General features: G+C 35.7%; 1 protein-coding gene across 3 annotated transcripts; it reads left to right on the top strand.

The window, feature by feature from the left end:
* The first annotated feature begins 16 nt into the window (after positions 1-16).
* LOC113686098 (uncharacterized) lies at positions 17-15,414 on the top strand. Of its 3 annotated transcripts, none has more exons than XM_027203700.2 (14): positions 17-158; positions 1,381-1,508; positions 2,343-2,406; positions 2,584-2,623; positions 2,721-2,767; positions 2,868-2,933; positions 3,918-4,124; positions 4,664-6,086; positions 6,635-6,688; positions 7,091-7,228; positions 7,308-7,508; positions 8,523-9,341; positions 13,006-13,215; positions 13,518-15,414. In XM_027203700.2, the coding sequence occupies exons 1-14, from the start codon at positions 141-143 to the stop codon at positions 13,706-13,708; spliced, it is 3,606 nt and encodes a 1,201-aa protein (XP_027059501.2). In that variant the 5' UTR covers positions 17-140; the 3' UTR covers positions 13,709-15,414. The 3 variants fall into 3 exon arrangements, with proteins under 3 accessions (XP_027059501.2, XP_027059500.2, XP_027059497.2); XM_027203699.2 differs by lacking the exons at positions 13,006-13,215; positions 13,518-15,414 and adding exons at positions 10,386-10,484; positions 10,692-11,362; XM_027203696.2 differs by lacking the exons at positions 13,006-13,215; positions 13,518-15,414 and adding exons at positions 10,383-10,484; positions 10,692-11,362.
* The last annotated feature ends 297 nt before the right edge of the window (positions 15,415-15,711 follow it).

Raw genomic sequence — 15,711 nt, 5'->3', positions numbered from 1 at the left:
GGTTTTCCATCTTAAAGGTGCGCACGCTCCCGTTAGGACGCCGCTCGACGCTCGACGGGGAGAGGTGTGAAAAACGCTTTGCTTTGGCTTTTACTTAAGTGCCGTTTTCATCTATGTTTCATTAAAATCACTGATTTGAGATGTCACGTCGACGAAAGGTAAGACCGTTATTAATTTGTAAACACGATAAACCGTTTTGTGTGGGCGGTCGTTCGCAGAAATGTCAAAGGGAAAAAGAAGCTGAGTTGAAACTTCGGCAATAAGCCAAGTGGAAATTAACAGATCGAAGATTTGACAACGTAGTCTAGAATCTGCAGTGTAAAATTCCCAGTAGATTTCGCGATCTCCTTAAAAAGACATACTTCAATTAATAAATAGATTCGTTTTCGGGGCCTGAAGTTACGGTAAAGAAATTATGAAAGGGTCCGTACGCTGATAATTTGATCGGCATAATTAATGCCAGTTCAGCCTCATTGAAAATGAAACGTTTTATTTTTTTAGAGATCAGCTCTTCTGAATTATGAGCTTCTGTGGTACATTTTTTTTTTATCACAAGCTAATACAGAACCAGATCAAAACCTTAGTTCTTTTAATACCACATGATCATCAGTTAATTTATGTGCATTTCACGAAAAGCATCTAAATCGATGAATCAATCGAAAAATACCGTACAAGAATTAATTATAACTACAGAATTAATGAACTTGTAGATTGCACAGTTTAGTAGATTTTTTACTGCAAAGCGATTCCAGCTCTTAATTATGGTTTTGGTCAAAATCCTTTTAGGACAGCAAGATTTGACTTGACGTGACCACCTCTCTGGTCTAAACATTAGTCGCTGTTTTTTTTTTGCCATGTTTGTTTTGACTGAATCTAATCTAGTGATTTTATTGTAGATTAGGACAAAGGTGCACACCCCAAATCTACTCTCTCGCCAGTTCCAGTTTTCTTATCTTGTGATTGGCTTGTGACTTATTTTTACCTTTTATCTTCTGAGTTTGTCTTGACATGTTTTTTGTGTTCTTTTAGAAAAATATGTATAACCCTCTTGTTCTCATTCCTTCCTATTTTTGAAATTCTAGTTTTGCTCCATGCTTTCTTTAAGTGGTTTGGATTCTTGAGATCATCATCCTTTTTTTTGCTGTATAATCAAGTTTTCCTCCTTGGGGTTGTAAACATTTATTGTCATTTCAGAATTGGAACATATATGTTTGTGACACTTCATTTTTGTTAAGTCTTTCAAATGAAAGTGAAAAAGGTCCTAATACCAACCAGTTTAGTGCCAGGAAATTACTGTTTTTATCATCAAGTTAAGAGCTGAATTTGGCAGTGATAAATTTAGCTCTGCACACATTTATTTTCATCCTCTTTTTGGAGCAGAGTGGAGCAATTGAAACGACATCCAAGGATCAGAAAGCTGATAATGATGACGATAAATTAACAATGAATGATTCCAAGGTGGAATGGAGTGATCAGGAGAAGAGACGTCTTTTAGATGCTTTAAAAAAGTATGTTAACCCTCTAACCCCTAAGAGTGACTGGCATCTAATTTCCCCTCACAATATCACCCCTGAATAAAACATTAAGGTCATGAGAATAAGGGAAATGATCACCAACTAAAGAAGCTCGTGATTGTTAAACAAATTCTCCTTTTCAGAACCTTAAGAAAATGTATAGAGAAAGTATGGAGAATATGCATACTGATGTTAGAGTGTAAGTGGGCCTAACCCTTTGACTCCAAAGATCTGATTGTCAATTCTCCCCATAAACTGTTATACATCTCCTAACCTTATAAATTAGCTAAAAGAATTTGGTTTTTTTAGATCAAGAGAACAACCTCTACCTGAGGGGTTGGAATATTTTCATTACATGTTTGCTTGATAATGTCTGGATAAGTTAGCGAGATGGTACATGTTAATCACTTCTAGGAGTGTAAGGGTTTAGATGCAATCATTGAAAACAAATGCATATTGCATAAGGGCCCCCTTAATTTTTTTGGTCATTTTGGAAAGATCACTCATTGTAAGTTACTGAAGTTCTGCCAATGCCTTTGCTTGTTTTAGCATAACTATCATTTGCTATCTCCAAGCAGCTGTGTATTCCCTCCTTTTTCTAGTAATTAAGCTAAGAGTAACTTAATATTGTTTTTATTTTTCTTGTTTTAACCTTTCTGTCATTAATCAAATTTAAAAAGCAAAAATAATAAGCCATATTAATGGTTTTGAAATTTATTTCTGTCTCAATAATGCTTTTTATTTAACCAGCTGGAGGCTGACAGTTATGTTGTTAACATACTTCAGGGTAATGTGTGTGAAATATTGCTTTCATTCAATTTGACACAGAGATGAGGGAAAAAACAACTGGCGTTGGATTGCAAGACAAGTGAAAACGAGGACAACAGCACAGGTTAATTAGAATGCATAGCATTTTGAATTTTGTTTAATTTTCTTAGCTGATGAATTGAGCTGCTGATTGACATGCTGTCAATCAAGTTAAAAATGTTATCTAACCATCATTATTTCTACATACATGTTTTGTGTCTGAGTAACAGGCAAGAGAAGCTTATGAAATATTTTTCTTCAGGTGAAAGACTTTGCTTCAAAACTCAGGACAGAAAAGCAAGGTTTGTTAACTTAACAAGTGAAGAAGTTATATTGAAATTTTGAAAATCATGCCTTAAAATTTCCTCATTTGTCAGTCCTCTGTGTTTTCTTGTTCAGCATCCAACAAGAGACCAATTGCACCAAAAGATGACAGTCCACTTGAGGTATTAAAAAACTTATTTCATGGAAAATGACATGACTTTGTGTAACTTTCTGTGCTGCTGAATTTGAATGTTATTTTTTTTTATTATGTTGTGTGTCAAGGCATGGATTAATGTGACAAAGAGACTGAGAGGTGACAGTGATGTAGATGGGACTTGTATTCCTCAGGTATGAATTCTCCATTTGGCTTGTTAAATATTTACAGTACAAATAAGCTTAGTACATGTGAAGATTCAAGTTATTCTTTCATGTTCCTGCATCAAGCTCCTTAATGATAGTTTTGGTAGATCTCTGCATTGATCTTGAATTATCAAGCTGATTAAAGGATTGTTAACTGCAAATTCTGTGAACTTTTTGGATTTTTAAGCGTAGCCACTAGGAATGACTAAGATCTTTCCTATGGGTGGGAGGTAATATTCTTAATTAATCTCATGCATTGCTCCTTTGTATGGCATTTTTTGTGAGAGTGTGAAATAATGTAGAGATTTAATTAAATTTTAGCTCACAATGATTTAAATCTATTTGACCTATATGTCCAACAAAATTTTACATGTTGTTGTATATTTGCATTAAATCAAACACAGTGGTACATGATGCTGTAGATTCAGATTAAGTATAGTCTCAAATGGGTGTAGTCATTTTTAATTTCATATCATTTTGTTTGTTTTTCCCTATTAAGTACTTTATTTGAAAAAAATCTGAGCAACATTGCCAACAAGGCATATATGCCACTGCAAGCATAATCTTTTTTGAAGGTGTCTCTGATCAACCTTAAAATGTTGATATGGTTGCAAAAAGAAAAGTTCCATTTTCAAAAGAAAAAAGAGCATTGTGCAATGTTGCATGACATAATATCACCACTTTCTTACCCTTATATAGTAAGTGAGAGGACTTATAGCATAGTGGTGTGCCAATGAAGTTTACCTTAAATTCTTACTTTACTATAATTTTTTAGTTACTTTATTACAAGACTGTATACATTTCCCTGATGAATATTTTTGGAAATTCTAAGACCAATTGGTGACTGATTTGGTTCAAACTGTGTGCTCCTGCTGCTAATTTAAGGTTAAAGTTATAGATATAAGGTAGACTAAATTTATATGAGAAGCCACTGAGAATGGAAAGGCATCCTCCCAATGCCTTTTACAACAGAATCAAACTGCAGAAACATCACCATCTGAAGAATTGTTGGAAAAGGAAGTTAACAGCTGCAACCATGTTGACCCTGGTATGGAGAAAAGTGACGAAAATAAAGAGGAATCACAGGATCCAGCAGGTGAAAGCACAGATGAAAATCAAACTGGTCCAGTATCCAAAATCGACCATGACAAAAACAACCGTGAGATAGACTATATTATGGTAAGACTATAAGGATATCAAACCTAACTGCACCAAGCAAAATACTCATCAGCGCCAAAATTTTTCCATTTAGAATTTAATGCTGATTGGGGTTCACTTCATACATGGTCTATATGATGTTATAAGTTAGAATGTAGAAAAACTGCATACTGGTACTTCATAGTTTAAAGCTGCATCCAAAATAGGCAAAATGAGTAAAGTGGTTTTAAAACTATGGGGTCTGTTGATTCTTTTTTTTTTACCTCTTCTGTGTTGGAGAGGGAATACTCTCTTTCACCAATTCAGTGTTTGTGCCCTATCCCTGTGTTAGACCTACCACACTGTCATCTTGAATATTTGCGGGAACTTCAAATACAAAAAGCCCATCTTACATGATTACTTTCAGGTTATTTTAGAACCAAGTTAACTTTATAATCCCAGGTCACAGATAAGGTCTTGGAAAAGGTCATGGAATTTAATGATTTCTAAAGATTGCAAACCCTGAGTGACACAAAGTTTCTTCTTGTCATTCTTCAATTTTTTGTTTTTGTTTTTTGCAGAAAGACATTTTGACTAATCAGAGACAAATGATGGAGAAAATTGATGTTTTAGACTCCAAACTTGAAAAGCTGCAGTCTAATAACCAATCCTCACCGTCAACTGTAATGGAATTGTTGGCTAAGATCAATGAAAGACTCGATCAGCTCAGCAAGAATGCATCCCATGCTTGTTGTGGTGGACCAATCATTCTTCAAACAACTCGTCATGCCAATGTTGTACATCAACCTGTCCTTGATGCCTGTCTATCTTGTAGAGACATGATAAGAAACAACAGAACTGAAATTTTACTAGTAGCTCCTTCAGAAGATAATATCTCAGGCATCTCATGTCCTTTAAACACAAATTCTGAATCAACAAAAACTTCAAATGTAAATAGCACAGGGAATGATTCTTCTAAGTGTGTTTCTGGGCAACAACATTGTGTGGATTTTGTCTCCGACAAGCAGAATGATTCTTACCCTGAACCACAAATTATGGTTACCAGCCATCACACATCTTCTCCAAGAGTTACCTCAAGTGTTCATGGTGCACCTCCTGAAGATCTCTCTGAACCACCAAAAAACAATAAAGGTAGCGTTCTGAAAAAGGTGTCTTGTGTATCAGAAAGTGAGGACATTTCACCAAGTATGTCAAGTGAACAAACTTCACCAGCCACTAAACATTCTTCAAAGACAGATGCTTATATTTTTCTCAGTAAAGAAAGTAGCTCCATGCCAAAGGGATCCCAATGTAAAACTGTAATTGTTAGTCAACCTCCAATCAGTGCGATAAACAACTCTCCTCCATCAGCAAAAGAAGTTTCAAATTTTTCAAGACAACAGCGAATTTCATCCTCTCAAGCTGAGTGCAGAAATGTGTCTTCTCCTTCATGTACTCAACATTTTATAACAGCATCCACACATGTTCCTTCTGTAAACAGGTCACAAGTGCGAATTACACCCTTGTCCCAGCCGTCTTTCAGTGGTGGTGAGATTGTGTTATCTAACAGCCATGCTGTTGGAAAAAATCCATCATCACATGCAACAGAAATGCAGCTTGATTATAAATCCACAGCAACAGTTTTTCCAGACACTTCATGTTCTGTCTCCAACCTGTCATCTGGAGCGAGCCATTTTACTCCACAACACACCACCTTGGTGGCTAATGGCTCTACCAGCAGTACACCATCACGTAATACATGTGATAAACCCTCTTCAGGTGTTCAAGTGCCTCAAGAACCTTCACCTCCAGAACAAAAGAACATTCCGCCAGGTTACATAGCCCTTTCACACACTCCAACTGTTCCCCCATCTCCAAGCACACCAAACAACACAACTGCATGGCAGCCTCAAACAGTGATGTCAACAGGGTCTAGTCATGCCATGCATCAAAGAACAGAGTTCCACAGTTCCCCAGCCTCACATGCCATTCTTTCAACACCTGGTGAGTGAATTTAGACATACATGCAGGTAATAGGTACACATTACCACATGTGTCTCTAATCTTTTTCAAGCCCAATATTTTTGGTAGAATCATACAAAAAAGAAAAGGGAAGTCAAATTAAATGCCAAATTAAATAATGAAAGAAAACTAATAATGCTTATCATATCTCTTTATGAGGGCAGATACAGTTGTTACAACCAAATTAATTAAATAGAAATTATTTTTAACCTTGTTTCAGTCTTTGTCAAAATAAAAAGAATATGGATTATCCTTTGGTTTATCAAAATATTATATTTCGCAAGATTTGGTAGAAATGGGTGTTCTTAATTCAAATTTACAGGACATCTAAGTTGCAGAAATAAGTCATCAACTGAAAATGGTTCTAAACCCATATTAAAGACATTTGAAAAATTTGCAAAGAGATGAATCTTATGCATTGATGCCAATTTTTATTAAAAAAAAAAAAAAAAAGTAAAAGAAAAAAGAACGGACAGGACTTTTCTTTGACTTTTATTTCTTGTGCTAATGGATTTTTTTTTGCTCTCCAGATGAAGTTAGTGGTAGACAAGACAAAGTCTCAAGACGGGATGTTCTCAGTGCAGGTACATGTATTATCAGTTTATCCCGTAAACTCCAAGTAGTGATTAACATGTAACTTCTCCCTTTAATATCCATACATTATCCAACAAATAGGTAATGAGAATATTGAAAATATCCAGATAAAAGTTGTTATCTGGATTTAAAACTAAATTCTCATCACTAATTTATAAGGAAATGTTTAGCAGCTAGAGGGGAGAATTCACAATCAGATCTTGTGAGTGAGAGGGTTAACATTTATATTGACTAAGTTTTGCATTCAGTTACTTGAAAGAGTGAGGAAAATGGGAACAGTCTACCTTTGATATTTTTAGGCAAGATTTAGAATGAGAAGCTCAAACCTTAGACTTTCTGTTAAAGATTTTTAAATTAAAGTAACTGATTCCTGTTATTGTTCCCCCTTTCAGCCATGTTACTCAGTACCTATGTCTCAGAACACCCTAATCAACAGGATCAATTACACTGGCAGTCCTGCCTCAATGCAATAATTGCAGATAATCAAGGAAAAAACCAAGATCAGCCCAGACAAGATCTTTCACAGCTTGGTAAGAGTGTCATTTTTTGGAGCATGTCATGTTGGTGTATGATCATGTTCCCATAACCAAAGAGGTTATTTTATTCCAGTTTCAATAGGTGGTAGTCCACACGTCCTGATGATTCAACATGAACTAGAAGATGTCTACAAGAAATGCAGAACTCGTCCACAGTTCTTTTCCCTGCGCTTGGCTGAGAGGCTGTTTGGACTTGATGTAATGATGAAATCCACGCCTAATGGGATTGGAGGAAAAGCAGCTCTAAACCCAACAATTTTGGATGCAATCAAAAGTAATTACTTATATCTTAACCCTCTATCTCCCAAAAGCGAGTAACATGAAACTTCTCCCCATAATATCCCATACATTATTCAGCAAACAGGTGATGATAATATTCAAACTTATCAGGTAGAAGCTGCTATCTTGATCTAGCACCAAGTTCTCATAACTAATTTTCAAGGAAATGTGTAGGAGCTAATGGGAAGAATTAAAACAATTAACAATCAGATCTTGGGAGCTAAAGGGTTAAGTGAAGTAAAGTCTCAACAAACATTTGCATAAGCACACTACTAAAACTACAGCCTGGCCAGCTTGAAAAATCCTGTTTTTAATTAATCCCTAAAATCACAAGATCTGATTGTTGATTCTCCCTTGTAGCTGCTACACAATTTTTTTTGTCAATAAGTTATGAGAATTTGATGTTAGATCAAGGTAACAACTTCAACCTGATAATTTTGAGTATTCTCAGTACCTGTTTACTGGATATTGTATAGATATTATAGGGAGAGGTTACATGTTAATCACTTCTGGGAGTTAAAGAGTTATTAAGTAAAAGAGTAAATACCTTCATTGGACCCTCAGAAGAAGGCCTTAGGTTATTGCCGGTACTTAGTTTTGATAGACAGGGTGAAAGACAAATGAATGCAAGGGGAGATTTGGTGTCAGATCAAGATAACAACTTCTACCTAATAACTTTGAGTATTCTCATTACCTGTTTGCCGAACAATTTATGGATATTTTAGGGAGAAATTACATGCTAATCACCTCTGGTAGTTAAAGGGTTAATAAGACCAAATTATCTCATAGGGTTAAAGACAGACAGGCAGAAAGATGAACTGTTTAACTGATTGACTAATTGACAGATCATTGCATCAAAACTAATCATCTAATTATAATAATACCCACAATTTTCTAACTTTGTTTGGATCAAATGTTTGAAAAAGAAGCAAATATCTGTAGGTGCTGGTATATTACTCTTGAAGTTGTGAAAAATGTTAACTTGGTTTCTCTGTTTATCTCTTTTTAGCTGAAGTCCTTCAGAGGTTTGGTTCAGGAGTGTCTCCTGAACAACAGACTGAGATGTGGAAAGGCTGCATGACCAGTATTGCTCAGAGGTGCAAAAGACTCCGAAATCCACGGAGGAACAGGTCACCAATGGTCACAGTAATCAGTAATGACAATGAAGGGCCCCCTTCTATGGCAGTGGGCAAAGAATTGCATCTTAACATGACTGGAAATCCTCAAACTGAGTCAGATGATGAAGATGAGGAATTTGATATGGATAATTTGAATCATCCAAGTTCACATAAAACTCCAACTCTAGTCAGATTGTCATCTGACAGTGAACAAGAGGATTCACATGGCAGCATTCACAATATTTCTTGTAGGAGTGGAAACATTAAGATTCACAACGTGAAACAATTGGAAGACTCTGGAAAGCAGATGAAGTCAGCTGTTAATTCAAGGGAAGAATCTGGGGATGAGGGAGCAGCTGTACATGTTCCTCCAGGCATTGACCCAGACATAACAGTTGTTCACTTGCCATCCACTCTGGAAACAGCATTACAGCCTAAAGAATTAAACAAACAACTGGGCATAGCTCTCTCTCGAGCCAATGGAGCAGACACCTTTATCAGATTGAAAGAAAGTGAAAGTTCTGATGCTCATCCCACACATATTCAGGAACCCTATATGCAGACAAGAGACACTGTGTCACCTGGGCATAATTTACCTGTTGCTTGCAAATATTCTGGAGACCGTCCACCTGTAGAAGGAAATATTTACAAGCCTGGTGGGACATCTGCTGAAAATATCATAGTGTCCGGCATTAAAATGACTCCAGACTGTAAGTTTATGTAAATTATAGGCCTATATTTTACAGTGAATGTACTATAACCACTTAAAATACTTAGAGTAACAGTACTGCTCAGGAATTCGAAACCCAAATAATTTGACTGGATTCAACAGGGTTGGTATGGGTCCTGGAAAACCTGGAAAATCCTGGAATTTTATTTCGACATCTCCAGGACTGGAAAAAGACCACAGGTACTGGAAAGTCCTGAATCTTCTTAACTCAAGGGATAGAGTTTTTAGAATTTTGCATGTCCAAAATGTATTTTAGACCATAAGGAGAATTGATTTTGAACTCTTGGGAATGAAAGGGTTGAAGGTGACCTGGAAAAATTAATCTGAGTCCAGGAAAGGTCCTTGAAATTTCTTCCTGAAAAAGGGTACAAACCCTGCACATGTGTGTGAGTATTGTGCACATCCACCAAATGAATGCAAACTTGAACAATGTTTGCTCTTTGGCTTTGATTTAGCTGACTTTCTCTTTCCTAAAGATCTACATGTATTTTGCTGTGCAGCTATGTTATGTGGTGCTTTTATCCGTGAAGTTTCTCGCTTCATGGTTCAGACATTTTTGTGCAAAGGCAGCACTTAGAGCTGCAGTTCAATGTTTTCAGTTCAACCATCCACCTTTATTCTGTGCTCATTAATCATTAAGAGACCTAAAATTTGACAATACGAATGGCTTGAGTGCAAATACTGTGTGTTGAAGGTTGTCCTTCTTTTTAGCTGTCATGGTTAACTGTCTGGTTCTGGATTGATGTTATCTTTTCCAAAATGCATAAGTTGAGTAGACAAGTAAGTTAGCAGCCTCAACAATTGGCTGATGAGTTATTCCATTAACAAGAATTTATGTTTCTTGAACAACTGTGACTGGCCCTTTCATCATGATTTTGATCCATCTACAAAACGGTGTCAATAAATCTTTTGTAACAGGCTGTGCTCTTGCTGAAACTTTCACAAGGTAGCATACTTGTTCAACGACATGTCCCAATGGCCAATCTGAAAGTACCAAAATACAGTCTTTTCTATTTCCCAGTAGATCATACTACAAGTATTATCCCCCACAAAAATATCCCAAAAGTTGTTCAGGAAGAGTTGAAAAGTCAAGGTCAACATGCAGAGATTCTCCGAATAAAGGGTACGTATCTAATCTCTTGCTTTAATTGTTATTTTATTTTATATTTTCATTGTGCACATCTGCATTTATGGCAGATGTACTGTAGACCTATTATTGGGTATTTGTTTTTTTTTAAAGTTATTTTCATCGTCCTTTTGAGGTTGCATTGCTTCCCTCTCAGAAGGATCGACTAATTGAGACTGTTTTTTATGTTTATTTCTTCTCTAGATGATTCTTCTAAATTGAGTCAAATAAAAGTAAAGTATATTTACCTGGAGGATTCTGGAAATGCCCGTCTTTTCATACAGCAAGACCAGGCCATGGAGACACCAGGCGAGGAAAATGCCACACCAGAAAAGCCCCGTGTGCATTTGCAACAGCCATCTACTCAACCAGCACCTCAGGAATTTGCAAAAGATGATGATGCTACACTCCTTCTACTTCACTCACGGTCAGCATCAGAGCAAAACTTTGCAGTGCAATTGCTGCGTCATTTCTTTAAGCCACATGAACTTGATGGCCGAAATGTTAGAGGAGTTGGGGGAAAGCTTGCCTTAAATCCTGAAAAAATCAGTAAAATCAAAGGAATTGTATTTAGGTTTTTTCCATCCTCTCTTGCACAGCAAGAACTGTTGTGGCGTGATTGTCGAAGAGCAATTGACGCATATCTACGTAATAGAAAGCCCAGGACTTCTGTTGGGTCAAAGCTTTCTTCTTGAGCATTTTTTTAAGTTTGATTGTTTAATTTAAGCTATATTATCATTTAGTTCCCAATGCAATCTAGGAGTGAGCCTAGGAATTTTGTTAAGTCAAAGTTTTCTTCTTAAGCATTTTATACAGTTTGTTTGTCTGTAAAAGTAATTTTCACTAAATCTTAATAAAAATTAAAGTTATCATCATTTTGTGAGGTTATTTTCTTGCCATATTTCCTTAGTAAAAATTGATGCAAGTTTGCCTCATAACTGAGGCAAACTTGTGGTTGCACCTTTTTTACTCTCTATCTGTTTGTTACTCTGACAAATGGCTAATGCTGGAAACATCATCTTTCAAAGTTCTTTACAGTGGCCAATTTACTTTGTCAATGCAGATGAAATGCCAAATTTTCTTGTATTACCCCCACTGACGCAGAACCTAAGTTTCTGTAGAAACTTTCTTCCTTAATTCATTTATGCATCTTTTTGTTTTTCTGGTAGATGGTTACTTCTTTAATTCATTGCCATATGGTAGCATCAACCTTTTTCTTTAAAACTAGATGCTAGCATTCTCCTGCTACTCTGGTTTGTTTCTTATGAAAAGAGCAACTGATCGAGTCGTTAAGGGTAGTTTGTTTATGTCACCTGCTGTTGGTGACATACTATGGTACTTCATCATTGTTGTTTGGATTTGTCACTTAGAAATTGTTGAATTTTTTATGAGGGCATCCCTTACTCAATATTACTCTTATTAAAAAGTCAAAATACCAACAGCAAAAGGTCAGGCAAATTCCTTTTTTACTTAATGAGTATAACCACAATGAACTGCCACCAGCATTATTTTGTGAAAATGTTCATTCTGGTTAACCAGTTTACCACACCCCAAGGAATGAAAAGTCTTATGTATTGACTGTGTTTGTTTGGGTGACATGATTTGCAATTAACAAACATCTGAGCAGTGCTGTTACTAAAATAAACTAATATGCCTACAGTAATTATCATACAGCTATTGCAACTCAATAACAAAGCATTTGAGATTTTGTAATGTCCTTGTTAGGGATTCTGTTTAGTAGACTGCTTACCTGGATTGAAGGGTGGCTTATTGACAAAGGAGGTCATAAGACTGTAGCAGATGAATGAACAACATTGCATGCCATGTGCATAAAAACACATGAAACAAAGATTTTAGTTGATAAAATCCTACCATGACCTGCAATTGTAATACCAATTATTTAGCTCTACAGTATAATTGATGCTGCAGTTTAGGGATAAGATGTGTAACAGAAATTTCAGGAGTTACTTCTAGATTGGGGAGGTTGACACTTGGTGGGAAGAATCAATATTTTAATTGAGCTTGGTTCTGAGACCCATACATATTTCACATGTGGTAATTTTTAACAAACACTGAATTTTATGGTAACTTAATTTTAAAAATCTTGAATGGTCAGTACTGTTGCTATGGTGTTGGGTATTGTAATTGTGATTTAAAAGGATGATGATAATAACTGTGATGAGGATGATTATGGTTGTCGTAGGGGTGGCAGTTGCAGTGGTAGTATTGATAATAATGGATAACATTTCTGAGTCTTCAATACTTAACCTTTCACACTCTAACATCACTATGCATATTCTCCATACTGTCCTTTATACATTTCTTAAAGTGTAGACAAAGAGAATTTGTATAACAATCAATGGCTTCTTTAGTTGTTGATTATTTCCTTATATTATATTATTTATATAACCTTCATGTTTGATTCAGGGTGATTCTGTTGGGAGAAATTAGATGTTAATCACTCTTATGGGTTAATGGGTTAACTTGTCTTTTGTTTATTGATTTACATGTCAAATAGACTCCTATGTGCTGGTTGGAGGAAACCCAAATGTGGCTCTGCCACGTCAGAAGTATCTTGATTCCCTCACAAGATCAGGGCAGCCAACACACTTTGCAGTCCGTCTGGCAGAGTTGACTTTTGGAGACGAGGTTCTTAGGGCATCAACAGTGACAGGAGCCAAACCTGGCACTTTACAGTTAGATCCAGCAGTCATTGATGCCATTCAAAGTAGGTTAATGATGTTCACTTCTTAATGCTACAACAGGATATTAATTGAGCATTCTTGAATAGTTTCCAAGTTCCCAAAAGATTATTGCATGGGGCTGCTTGATTCTCTCAAAAATTGTACATGTCAATGATGCTTGACAATAAGGCTGGAAAGTTTACGACACCCTCTCAACCAATTGGATTTAAATCTTACACCAGTTGTTACTTCATCTCTCCTGTTTTGCTGTCCCTGAGACCAGGTATGAGTCTGTGTTTAAAGATACTAATTGTTTTTTGATGGTTTTTAATTTTTCATGCATTAGCTGAGGTGATCGACAGGTTTTTAAAAGACCTAAACAAAGAACAGCAAGCAGTAGTTTGGCGGAAGTGTGTCACAAGTATAGCCACAAGGTGTAAAACCCTTCGGTACAACAGATCCAAGGTGCAGATGGCACAAGGCGAACATCAGTGGACAATTCATCCTAGCCATGTTACAGATGACAAACCACAGTAGACAAAGGAATGGCAACTTGTAGAAATGTTTTCCCTTAAGAAGCTACCAATACATGCAGTTTCTCAACATTCAAAGAAAATTTCATTCTACTATCCTATGAATATGATCATTACTTAGTGATATTTATTCATATCTAATAGCACTTTGTTAGTAACTTACACTTCATAAATTTCATTTGAGTTTTTGTTTGAAATAAATTAGGTGGTATTCTGTGAGTATTTTTTAAGGACATGGAAAATTTCCTAGCTGGTCAAACAAGGCAATCTGCTTAGTGGTGGGGAAGTTTGAGTGTGTTGTCAAAAATGGCAGTGTGGTGGCAGAAATAGCATAGATGTGAGCAATGAATGATATCTGGTTTGCATGGCAGGTTGTTGGTGAGCCTGTGTACTTGCTAATTTAAAAAAAAATGAAAGCAAACTAATTTTCTTGGTATTGTGAATGTTTTTAGAGGGTTGAAGCATGAGATGTGCATCAAACAGCAGATACAAAAATTATTTACTTTTTAATTATGAAATGAAGGCGTAGAAGTTCATGATGCTTTCTTTCAAGAGAAAATAATTTCATATCACAATTTTAAAGTGATAGAGTCTTAAAAAGAGGCTTTATTGAATTTTTTTTTTTTTTGAGTCTTTAGTTGTACCCATAGTGTCATCATTGTTATGGACAATAATTTTAATAGCTGAGCTCTCAAGAAATTATATATTAATCTGTGTTAAGTTGAGCAGTGTCCAATATAGGAGGGGACCTAAAGCTAATTCTAAGTTATTTGTTGACCCACTTCAAAATAATTATAATTTCAGATGAATGCAGCATAAGTTAAATTTCCTTGTAAGGAAGTAAATCTTAAATTGAAACAAAGCTAACTTTCAGTGTCATTCTTTTTTCCTGTATTGAAGTAATAAAAATAAGGTAGTATCTTTTGAACAGTTTTAGCTTACTATGCAAGTACTTGCATTCATTTTACAAAATGACAAGATGAGAGGATTCATTAGAATGAGAGAATGTTAGGGAAGATTTTGTCAATTTTAATGTCAAATGAAGGTGTTTGGTTTTTTTCTCTTTTTTCACTGGAAAGGCAAGTCAGAATAATTTTAGGTGGCTCTAACTTTTGACTTTCAGGGGCCCCAGGGCTCATTTAAGTCATTTGAAGCCTCTCTTTAAAAGAATTATAATTTCAGATGACTGCTGCACAAGTTAATTTTTTTTTTTAAATAATGAAGTAAATCTTGTAATAACAACAAAGCCAGCTTTCAATGTTATAATTTTTGCCTGTTTTGAAGCAATTATAAGTATTAATTAAATAGCTATAGCCTACTCTATGCAAATTCATTTTTCACATAACAAGGTGAGAGGATTCAACCGAATGAGAGAAAGTGAGGTGTCATTTTTTCAATTTCATTGTTTAAAAAAGGATTGGGTTTTTTTTGTTTGTTTTTCACTGGAAAGGCAAGTACAGTTTTGAGTTTGTGTTTGTTTGAATTGATTATAAAGGGAGAAACATTTAGTCCCTGTGACGACCAGTTTCTTGTTCCAGTTCCTTTTATGATAGAAACTCGGAATAATCTCCTGCAACTATAAAAAGTAGAACTGGAAAAAGCTTCTGAATAAAGCACATGTTACTTAAATGCACTTTTAATAGATGTACAGGTCTTAAGAAACATTTGTTTTTGCACACACTGATGCAATAAAAAGACCAGTTTAATTTGTGAAGTTGGTAATAGCTGTCTGAAATTCATGCACTGAATGCTGCTGAAAAGTTTTTGATTATGTACTTCCTTATAGTTAGTTAACTTAACTTACCAAAACCAAGGAAAGAATGTGTGGGGGAAGCACAGGGGCACACCACTCTTCCAATAAGAGTTTTAATAACTAGGTAGTTTCCAAAGGTAAATTGGAGACCTAAACCCTATCCCCCAAAAATTTTGAACAAAACTAGAAAAAAAATTATTTACCTGATAAAGCACATCACACACAATTCAGCTACCCCTAGACAAGAGCCCCCC

This window comes from Pocillopora damicornis, chromosome 6 (genome assembly GCF_964200805.1).
Source record: "Pocillopora damicornis chromosome 6, jaPocDami1.2, whole genome shotgun sequence".
Taxonomy (NCBI): Eukaryota; Metazoa; Cnidaria; class Anthozoa; order Scleractinia; family Pocilloporidae; genus Pocillopora; species Pocillopora damicornis.
Note: the sequence above shows the minus strand (reverse complement) of the source record. Positions and strands in the feature narration are given on the sequence as shown.